Raw genomic sequence first — 11,491 nt, 5'->3', positions numbered from 1 at the left:
ACACTGTGATGTTTATGATTAGCTACTTCTCATATAAACCGACGCCAAGCAAACAGAAGGAGCCATCGTCAAACGACCAATCACCGACCAAGAAGAAGAAAAAGTCGCCACACGCCGTTAGCCGAACCATTCCCGAAGACAAGGCGAAAACAACCGACAAGGAATCACAGGAGATCACCTATTTCCAGAGTTGCGAAATTCATCCGATTCGCTTAAAAGTCGATTACAAACCAAAGAAACTCGATTACCATAGTCTTACAAGTGGAAACTATGCAGAGTTGCTCAATCTTTTGCCACTGGAGGGTGCCATTTTCAATTTGAATCGATTGAAGCTAACGGGTGTAGGTGGTTGGGGTGCACTGTTTAACCAGATCGGAAAGCAGTGGGTTCCTCACATCATTAACACTCAGCTACTGGGATACATATCGGGAGTTCGTGGAATCAACTCTCTGGTGCACGTCGGTGAGAGTCTGGCCAATCTAGTTGTGCTTCCACTGGAGCAATATAAGAAAGATGGAAAAGTATTCAAAGGAATCAAAAAGGGTACTTCTACATTCTTGAAAAATCTCACACTGGAAACACTGTCTGTCGGTGCCAAAATGGCGGTTGGAACGCAAGGATTGCTTGAAACAGCCGATCAAGCACTCTCTGCGAAATATCAAAGTGGTGGAAACAGCGGTGGTAGTGGTAATGTTGCTGGCAACTATAGTGGTGGGGGCAGCGGTTCTGGTAACTATCAGAACTATAACAACTCTCAGCAACAACAAAACTACAACAACTCATCGTCTTCGTCATCGTCGTCACTGTTCAATCTGCAGAGTAAATTCTCTGATCAACCTATTGATACTAAAGAGGGTATACAACACGCCTATGAATCAGTGTCTAGAGAGATCAAATCGGCTGCGCACACGATCATAGCGATACCGATGAAGGAATACCACCAAAAAGGAACCAAAGGCTATATGAAGTCGATGGTAAAAGCAGTTCCCATAGCAATCATTCGTCCGATGATCGGTCTGACAGAAGGTGTATCGAAAACACTACTTGGCGTTAGAAATCAAATCGATCCACAAAAGAAAGCTGAAATGGATAACAAATATAAGAAAGTTGTTTTCCATTAAAAAAAAACATTATTTTATTTTACATTCTCGTTGAACTCTATATAATATCTATATATTGATATATATTCATTTCCATTCCATTTAATTTTAAATAAATATTTTTGGTAAATCTCTTTTTTTTTTTTATCATCAATTCATTAACAGTCTAACTCTCTCTTTCTTTGCCTCACAACTTGTAAACTATCCAATCAATTTATTCATGAATAAACAAAACAAAAAATATCTTTTTATTAAAGAAGAAAGAAATGAGGATTAATAATCTTTGCAAAAATATCTGAAATTGGGATAACTGATAAACAAAAAAAAAAAAATAACCTTAAAAAGAAAAAAATACATATTAAAAAAAAAAATAAAATAGTCGATCGTAATTAATTAATGCGATCAAAACTAGATTTTTTGCTATGAAAAATGAGGCCTCCACCATAAGATACCCTGTGATCATTTTTATTTGAAAAAAATCTGTTTTTTTTTTTTTTGTTTTATTTTTTTTAATCTTTTTTTTAAAACAATCATTTTTTTTATTTTACTTTACTTTTTTTTTTTTAATACAAACATTACATTTCTCTCTTTTTTTATTATTTTTTAACTTTTATTTTTATTTTAGTATCATATTGGTTCTATTTTAGTATCAGTATAGTTCAATCGGAATCATCCATCATCAATCAAACAACAGCAGCACCATCATACTTTACCTCCAATGACACAAAATAAAGGTATCTATAGGAACTGACCCAAAAATCTAGATTAATTTTTTTAATTTTTTTATTTTTCATTTTTTCATGATATTTCTACAAACAATTCCTCATATCAAATATCGGTTTTGATTGGTAATTCCGCCGTGTGTTTGTTTTTTTAATGAAAATATATTTATTTATAGCTAGCATTTATATTGGAATATAAAAAGAGTTTGTGGGGTTATCGAAATAACACACTGTTTAATTATCAATCAAAGTCAGCAATTTCAATCAATAAATATACTCTAACTATATTCACACAAGATATATAACAAATCATACACATACATATCATCAACAACAACAACAACAAGAACAAAGCTTATTGCGTCCTTTTATTAATCAAAGTTTGTTGTGGTGCTTTTTTGGTTGTGTGTGGATCAAAGAATTTATATTAAAAAAAAAAATCAAAATATCAAATCGGATTTGTAAAAAAAAATCAGCAAACAATAATTTGAATTGTTATTGCCAATACCCTTACAACCCACACACACAAATCAAACAACTATCAAACAATCAACTTTAAATTTGTATATGTGTGTTTGTTTTGTTTGTAATGATATTTATGACTTTTAAATTTATAAATTTGTGTCGAGCCTAAACATCGATTTTCCATCATCACTTAAAAATAATAACATCACATTTTTGTTTATATATATAAGAAAGAAATAAAGAAATAATTATAAAACTAATCTAATTATTAAATATTAATATTAAATGTCAATTAGAAGTAAACCAAAACCAGTAATGGAAACAAGAGTAAGTAAAGAAAAAACAAACAAAATAAATAGTTTGTCTATGAGAAAAAACAAATTGATTAACAAAAAATGCCTTTTGAATTAATTTTTTTTTAAGGAAATAAAATGGGCAATGTCATTGCTCAAAGAAAGGAGGAATATAGTATTTCATGATTTAGAAGCTTGGCGGAACGGTGTTTTGTTGATCACCACACTGGAAATCATCACCAACAAAACCATCGTTAAATACTATCCAACACCAAAGAGCAGAATTCAAATGATTGAGAATGTCAATATTGCAATGACATTCATGGCACTACACAGTATCATAACAAAGTTTTCACCTCAAGGTAATCTTTCACGTGACCACACAAAATTAACATTAAAAACCAAAAGCTAATATTATTATTTTTTATAAATTTAAATTATAGATTTTGTTGATGGAAACGATAAAGTTATTCAAAGTACTATTTATAGATTGTATTTGATTTCGAATGGAAAGAGTGTACATGCATCGACACATTCGATCTACAATTCCAATTCCAACTCCACACCCACTTCACCACAGACTTTGACATCGAATCAACTATCGAACGCATATAGCAATGTACCAACATCACCAAATTCATCTTCCTTAATTTTATCTTTTAATCAATCAACATCTTCATCTTCATCTTCATCTTCACAACCTTTAGTTTCATCTTCAACTAAAATATCAACTTCAACATCCACCTCAAATTCGTCATTAAATGCCGAAGTACAAACAACACAACCACAACCACTGCCACCACCACAACCACAACCACAGTTACAAAATCCACCAAAACCATCAAGACCAACCACAGCACCACCCAGTCTTAAAGTTTTGATGGAATCACTTTCAAACAATGCATCTACCAACAACTTGTATGCAACATCGAAATCCAATCTTGACGTCACATCTCAACAACAACAATCACATATTAACAATGATTTTATTGAAGCTACTCAACAAGCTCTAGAATCATTAGAATCTTTAATTGCTCAATCAAAACAACAACAACAACAACAAGAGGAAGAAGTAGTACAATACCAACAAGAGCAACAACAAGTTGAGGAAGAATATCAATATGTTGAGCAACAAGAATATCCAGATAATAATGTAAATGTAGAACAAAACCAAACTGAAGTAGAACAAATAGATCAATCTCTAGAGCAACCGATTCAATATCAACACACTGAACACTATGCAGCTGAAGAGGAAGTTCAAGAGTATATACAAGAGCAAGCAGAGGAATATATTGAAGAGGTAACAACTGGTGAGCAACTAGTCGAAACCACTGTGGAGGAAGGTGGTCTACTTAATAGCTCGGTAGAGGAAGGTAATGCTGATAGTAGTAGTAGCGATCACGATAACAATGTAAATATAGAAATACAAAACGAACAACAACAATCATCATCATCATTCAAGAAACCAGAGTTACCTTCAAAAGATTCAGATCTTTCAAAGTCAAATGGTGAACTACCACTCGATCCAGAGGCACGTTGGAAACGTCGTCTTCTCAATGGTCGTCCAGTGTCTGGCAGTGGATTCAATATCGGTCGTGCCAGAAATAGCTTTATCGATCCAACGACCACCACTTCCGCTCAGAACATGTTGTCATCTCAATCGCAACAAGCAGTGAGCGGTGCCAGCTCTGCACCGACAACACCGACCAAAGTCATATCGAGACAAGATTCAAACTCGAGTGTCGATTCACAAGCTTCGAACTCCTCCGGTATCAACGCATCATGGTCAATGGCAAAGATCGAAATAAACGAAGCCGACAAACCACGAAAGAAACCACTACTCATCATCAACAAGCTCAACCCAGCGGATCTCGAACGTTTCAACAACCCAGAGTTACTCCCAACTATCATCAAGTGTCAATCTTTTATTAGAAGATATCAATCAATGAAAATATTAAAGAAAAGAAGTAAGCTAGTTATAATCATTATATATATATGTTTATTTGTTATTAACTCTTTACTATTAAACATACATATATATATAGTTAAAGATAATATACATAGAAATAGATGTTTTAAAGAGATATTATCTTCAGAAGAGAATTATGTAACTGCAATAGAGATGATCGTAAAAGTATTCTATCAACAGATCGTGTTCAATACCAAGGTATCACCAACACCATATTTGACACAGGATGCTATCAATACGATCTTCTCTACGGTCAATGAGATCTACTCGTTCAATACAGAGTTGCTGGCGCGTTTGAGAGAGCGTGCCAAAGACTGGTCTTCACACCAAAAGATCGGTGATATCTTTGTTGTGATGGCACCCTATCTAAAGTTGTACAAGACCTACTGTCTCAACTACGACAACGCTATCGAGTGTCTACAGAAAGCAAAGAAGAACGACAAGTTTCATTTGTTTATAAAGGCATGTCTCGATCATCCCGAGAACCCAATGAAACAAAGTCTAGAGAGTCTGTTGATTACCGTTGTTCAGAGAATTCCTCGGTATATCCTACTGATACAAGACATGTCTTCACACACCTGGAAGGATCACGTCGATTACGATTCTCTAAAGACGGCACTCAAACACGTGCAAACCGTTGCCAGCGATGTAAACATTGCCATCAAGATGGCCGAGTCACAATCAAAGGTACTGGCAATACAACGATCCCTCATCGGCTGGGATGAAGCATACGATCTCGTCAATCCCTCCCGTCATTTCATCAAACAAGGTATCATCTACCAGTGTCATCTCGATACCAGATTCGCCAAGAACCTCCTAGAGATGTTCTATTTCGCATTCAACGACTCCATCCTAATCGCCGAAAAGAAAGATTCAACAAAGTATCAATTTAAATATTTCTTTGAACTTTCAAAAACAAGAGTTAAAGATGTAGATGATAGTCAAGGTAACTATACTATTTTATTAACATAGCAATTAAAACTATATATATTATAGTTAACTAATAACAAATATTATTATTATTATTTATTATACACCACTAGTATTACAAAATGCAATTCATTTAATATCAGGTGAAACAACAGCAATGGTTTCATTCCATACACCTCAGCTAAAGAAGAACATGATAGAATACATTGAAAAAGGAAAACAAGGTCATAGATCACAATCAGATATATCACAATCATCTTTTTCTTCATTCTCTGTAAGTATTTATAGTTACTACTACTACAACAACAACAGTACTGTTATTTTATTTAAATGAAGATAGCATGCTAACTAACTAACAAACAAACAAACAATTTTATATTATTATTAAACCAATCGTAGGATTTACAACAAAAAACTGTTCTATACAATTATAATGTTCAAATTAAAAAGACAGAGAGCAAGAAGATTCAAGGAAAGAAACCTTTCACCGTTTACATTATCGATATCGTCAACGAATCTACTGGCGATCTATTTTCAATTTCAAAGAGATACAGTGATTTCGACTCGCTTCACAAGAAGCTGAAGCGAAAGTATCCCGATGCCGACATCAGAGACCTCCCAAAGAAACACTTGATCAACTCACTCGGTACCAACACCGTTGAATCGAGACGTGTCATGCTCGAAGTATTCCTCCAGGATCTCTTCCAGAAGGAGACCATCAAGAACAGCAGTTATCTTTTAAACTTTATCAGTAAAGAGTCAAATAACAACAACGGCAAAGAACTGAAAAAGAACCCATCGGAACTGAACCTCGACGGTGCCGACCTCATTACAAGACAAAAGAGTAAAGAAGATCTACAACACATGACAAAGAGCAATTCCAACTCCAAATTCAACGATTTTATTGATTATGAAAGTGCTGATGAAGAAGATCAACAACAGCAACAACAACAACAAAGTTGACATTGAACATCATTAACATTATATTATATATATATAATTTATTAAATTTTAAAAATAAATAATTTTAAAATGAAATTTATCCAATCTAAAAAAAAATCAAATAAAATTTGTAACATTTGTTCAAAAACTTTAAAAAATAATATCTTTTATAATCATGATCTTATCCGTAGATATTTTAGATAAAATTTTAAAATGTTTGCAACAAAAACATAAAAAATTTAAAATTTTATTATTTTTTGCGGTACTCGATGTTTTTGTGCAAAAATACAACCAATTAATGATGTACCAGGTTTTTTTATTTTTCTCGGTTTGATGAATCATCCCCTATCTATCCTTTCTTAGAGGGTAGATTTGCTCAGCATTTTCTAAAATTCACAAGTGATTTTTAAATAATAAAGAATTTTTGATGGTTAACTAATTGAATTGAATTATAAAATAAACAATTTTTTTTGTTTAAATGTGTTTTTTTGTTTACTTTAAAGAAAGATTCGCACAACAAAGTAGTAGTAACAAAAAACTTTAATTTTTGACAACTTCAACTTTTATATATTTATATATCAATATTAGTAAATTAACACACAATTTCAAAAGTTTTTTTATTTTTACTCTACCTTTTATTCACATCAGATTTCTATCTCATTGTATCTGAAATTTCCAACATTTATTTAAAGTGTTGGACTATTTATTATTTTATTAAATTCTATTGCATTTAGTTTCATACTATTTTTGTAAACAAAAAAGTATATCGACAACTAAATATTTTAATATTTATGCTTTTATATTTCCACATGATTATATATTTTATTCATTATAAAGTCAAATAATAATAATAATTGTAATAAATAAGATAATTAATAAATAAATAAATAAATATAAACAAAATGGAAGAGTTAATAAATACTTGGAATGTAGAAATTCTTACAGCTTTGATGTTTACATTGACTCTATATGTTTCCAATGTAATTACACCTTTATTTTACAAAGATTTTCATAAATTAGAGAAAAAAGATAAAATAGAATGGAATTCTAGGTAATTATTTTATTTGATTAATGTTTTCTCACTCATAAATAACAATATTAATTTCATTTAAAAATAAATAATATATTTTATAGAATTGGATCAAATATTAATGCTATAGTTTGCACATATGGTGCATTAAAATGTTTATTTTTCGAGAATTTAGCATGGACTGAAAATCCATATTATGATATCTCACCATCGAGTTCTTTCTATATGAGATTTATTCTCGGTTACTTTTTTTACGACACTATTATTCTATTGATCAATCATAGTCAGATTGATAGCGCAACACTCATGCATCATTTAATGGGTTTATTATTATATTATTTAGGAATTGTGAGTTAAAACAATATTAAATATCAAAGAAATTTCAATTTATTAATTAATATTTTTTTTTAGTCAAGGAAATATTGCCATTTTGTATTGGTATCATATATGTTAACAGAGGTTTCAACACCATTTGTAAATTTCAGATGGTTCCTATATAGAACAAACAAGAGCAAAGATTTCATTTATATTATCAATGGCTTGTTGATGGCTCTTGGATTCCTGTTGGCCCGTGTCCTTTATGCCCCAACAACCATTGGTTATGCATTGATTACCAAGTATCCATTGTCCTTGAACCTTCCTGGATATATTTGGTGGGGAACCTACTTGGGTTGTGTGGCCATTAATAGTCTAAATATGTATTGGGCATACCTTATATTTAGAGGTCTCTATAGAGCTATGAAGAAACCACCAACAACAACAACAACAACAATATCATCAGAAACAACATTACAACAACCACCTCAAGAAAAATCATATCAATCATGTTCATCATCATCCTCAGCAGTGCACGCACATGCTGCCTCAACCAACTACAACGACAACAATACCAACCTTATTAACAATATCCATACCTATAATTCTTTTGCCAATAACTCTACATCTAATTTACATCAATTCGATTCAGATAATCATCTTAAAAACGATGATTCGATTTTAATTAATAACCAGATAATTAAAAAGATCAAAACAAATTAATTGAAATCACAACCAACAGAAATTAATTCACAAATTTTAAATGAAAATTTAAAAAAAAAACTTTTTGAAATGGGTTTTTGACTAATCTAGATAACAAGGTAATTCAATTCAAATAAATTAATCTTCATTTAAATTCAAAACTTTAGTTTTTTTTTTTTTTTTGAAACAAAGTGACACTCATTGATACAAATAAACTCGTTATCATTTTTACTTAATTATCAAGCAATCAACCAAACCAATATTAATTCGTTGTATTTATTCGAATATATCTATCATCCATCCAACACACACACTCGTTTTTATAACACACAGACACCTAGCAGAATAGTTAAAAATAGTTTACAGTAATTACTGTCTATTGTTACTTTTCATTTCAATTATTTTACAATTGTGTGTTTATTATTGTTTGTTGTCACAAAATATATTTGTAGATTTAAAAAAATTAAAACTAAAAACAAAAAAAAAAAAAAATACAAAATCTTTTGTAATAAATAAATATTTACAAATAGCTATAGTTTATAATATATATATTTTAAAATAAATAATTTAATAGAAAATAATAAATTAAAAGATGGTGTTTGCATATTTATATAATTTAATTATTCAATATTTCTTTGGAGGTGGTGCAGAAGCTGCTACTGCCAGTCGTAAAGCAACCACCACCAATAAAAATGAAAATTACAATAGTGGTAGAGCTAGGAATGACAGTATAACAGAAGACAACAGAAAGAGTTATTATTTCAAAGAGAATGTTACCAAAGGCGATGAAACTGCAATTCAATTAGAAATATCATTACTCAGTAACATGGATGAACTAATGGAGAATCCACTACTCGTTCACTACACCTCAGAAGACGCCGGAACTAGCTCCGAGGACCAAGAACCAAAGATGACTGGAATGGTTGTATACTCACTGGATGACCTACCCATAGGAAAACTATTCATCTCTCAAGCCGGTGAAAATATAATTAGAATCGATCAAAATACTGTTAAATATTCAAATGGTAAACTTTGAAAATATCTATTTTTTTATTTGAATTGGATATTATTTTGGGTTTACCAATGGTTTTTTTTTTAATTAATTTTGGATGTTAGCAATTTTATTAACATTATTATTCTCTTTAATGTAAAATATTAAAGATAAATTGTTTAAGGTTCAACCAAAGCAATCAGCTTCACACCAAGAGAGTGATAATGTAAATAGTCAAAAAGATCAAGAAGCTGAAAGAAAGCAATTGGCTGAGCAATCCGAACAAAAGAGATTATCTGAAGAAGCTGAACAAAAGAGATTGGCTGAGGAGAAACGTGTTGCTGAAGAGAAGAGACTTGCTGAAGAGAAACGTGTTGCTGAAGAGAAGAGAATCTCACAAGAAGTAGAGCAAAAGAGATTGGTAGAAGAGAAACGTGTTGCTGAAGAGAAGAGAGTAGCAGAGGAGAAACGTGTTGCAGAGGAGAAGCGTGTTGCTGAAGAAAAGAGAGTAGCAGAGGAGAAACGTGTTGCTGAAGAGAAACGTGTTGCTGAAGAAAAGAGAGTAGCAGAGGAGAAGAGAATAGCAGAGGAGAAACGTGTTGCTGAAGAAAAGAGAGTCGCAGAGGAGAAGAGAGTAGCAGAAGAGAAGAGAATAGCAGAGGAGAAACGTGTTGCAGAGGAGAAAAGACTTGCACAAGAAACAGAGCAAAAGAGATTAGCAGAAGAGAAACGTTTAGCCGAAGAGAAGAGACTTGCTGAAGAAGCTGAACAAAAGAGATTGGCTGAGGAGAAAAGATTAGCCGAGGAGAAGAGACTTGCCGAAGAAGCAGAGCAAAAGAGACAAGCCGAAGAAAAGCGTATTGCCGAGGAACAACGTTTGGCCGAGCAAAAGAGACTTGCTGAAGAAGCCGAACAAAAGAGATTGGCTGAGGAGAAGCGTGTTGCTGAAGTACAAAGAATGGCAGAAGAGAAGAGACGCGCTGAAGAGGCAGAGCAGAAGAGATTGGCTGAAGAGAAACGTATTGCCGAAGAGCACCGTTTGGCCGAGGAGAAACGTGTTGCTGAAGAGAAGAGACTTGCTGAAGAAGCTGAGCAAAAGAGATTGGCTGAGGAGCAAAGATTAGCCGAGGAGAAGAGACTTGCTGAAGAGGCAGAGCAAAAGAGACAAGCCGAAGAAAAGCGTATTGCCGAGGAACAACGTTTGGCCGAGCAAAAGAGACTTGCTGAAGAGGCAGAGCAAAAGAGATTGGCTGAGGAGAAGCGCTTGGCAGACGAAGAGGCCGAGAAGAAACGTATCGCCAAAGAGGAAGAAGAGAAGAAGAAATCGGCTGCAGACGAAGAAAAGAAAAAGCAACCAGACAAAAGAGAAAGAGACGAAGAAGCTAGCTATGAAAGACATTCTCCAGACTCAAAGAAACTTGTTCATGTAAGTTATATCAATTGATTACTTTTTTTGATAAATATAATATTTATATTGTTATATTTTTTAGTTAACACTTGAAAGACCAACCAAGAAAGGTAGAAAGAAGCCAGTCAAGAGAATCTCTCAACATCCTGCCATCAAGGAAGTCATTTCCTATTCACATGCCGAAGAACAACCATCATCATCTGAATCCAATGACACTGAACAAAAAGAACACACCGTGTCACCAATCAAAGTAAATCCTATGGGTGGTAATCCTTCTGTAAATAAATACGGTGGAATTGCAATGATGCCGGCCGGATTTGATTTAGGTGCTGTTAAACTCAAGAAATCAGCAAGTTCTCCTGCCAAAGACAACAACAACAATAGCAACAAAGAACCACAAGAGAAGGAAGCACAACAAATTGATTTCCGTCAGGTATTGAAAAAGAAACCAGCTCCTCAATAGATTATCTTACTTCTTTTATAAACACCTTCTTATATATAAATATTTGTATTCAATTCTTGTATAATTAAAATCATAAACCTTTAAATAATAATAATAATAATAATATAAATGTATATCGCGTATAATAATATAAATAAAATCAATTTACATATATTGTTTTA

At 32.6% G+C, this 11,491-nt stretch overlaps 4 protein-coding genes across 4 annotated transcripts; all 4 read left to right on the top strand.

Moving 5' to 3' along the window:
• Positions 1-599: 599 nt before the first annotated feature.
• Positions 600-1,121, top strand: PPL_05228 (uncharacterized protein; the record flags this gene model as incomplete). Its single annotated transcript, XM_020576121.1, has 1 exon — positions 600-1,121. The coding sequence occupies one exon, from the start codon at positions 600-602 to the stop codon at positions 1,119-1,121; it is 522 nt and encodes a 173-aa protein (XP_020434110.1).
• A 1,451-nt stretch (positions 1,122-2,572) lies between these two features.
• gxcAA (pleckstrin domain-containing protein) lies at positions 2,573-6,442 on the top strand (the record flags this gene model as incomplete). The annotated part of the gene is made up of 6 exons (XM_020576120.1): positions 2,573-2,618; positions 2,711-2,755; positions 3,024-4,547; positions 4,626-5,495; positions 5,623-5,753; positions 5,879-6,442. The coding sequence occupies 6 exons, from the start codon at positions 2,573-2,575 to the stop codon at positions 6,440-6,442; spliced, it is 3,180 nt and encodes a 1,059-aa protein (XP_020434109.1).
• Positions 6,443-7,323: 881 nt separating this feature from the next.
• Positions 7,324-8,489, top strand: tmem56B (TRAM; the record flags this gene model as incomplete). Its single annotated transcript, XM_020576119.1, has 3 exons — positions 7,324-7,472; positions 7,556-7,799; positions 7,863-8,489. The coding sequence occupies 3 exons, from the start codon at positions 7,324-7,326 to the stop codon at positions 8,487-8,489; spliced, it is 1,020 nt and encodes a 339-aa protein (XP_020434108.1).
• A 571-nt stretch (positions 8,490-9,060) lies between these two features.
• On the top strand, positions 9,061-11,330 carry PPL_05225 (uncharacterized protein; the record flags this gene model as incomplete). The annotated part of the gene is made up of 3 exons (XM_020576118.1): positions 9,061-9,493; positions 9,630-10,885; positions 10,950-11,330. 3 exons carry the CDS (start codon positions 9,061-9,063, stop codon positions 11,328-11,330), a joined length of 2,070 nt encoding a protein of 689 aa, XP_020434107.1.
• Between the last annotated feature and the right edge of the window lie 161 nt (positions 11,331-11,491).

The sequence above is a fragment of the Heterostelium album genome (assembly GCF_000004825.1).
Source record: "Heterostelium album PN500 unplaced genomic scaffold PPL_scaffold5, whole genome shotgun sequence".
Classification (NCBI taxonomy): domain Eukaryota; phylum Evosea; class Eumycetozoa; order Acytosteliales; family Acytosteliaceae; genus Heterostelium; species Heterostelium album.
Note: the sequence above shows the minus strand (reverse complement) of the source record. Positions and strands in the feature narration are given on the sequence as shown.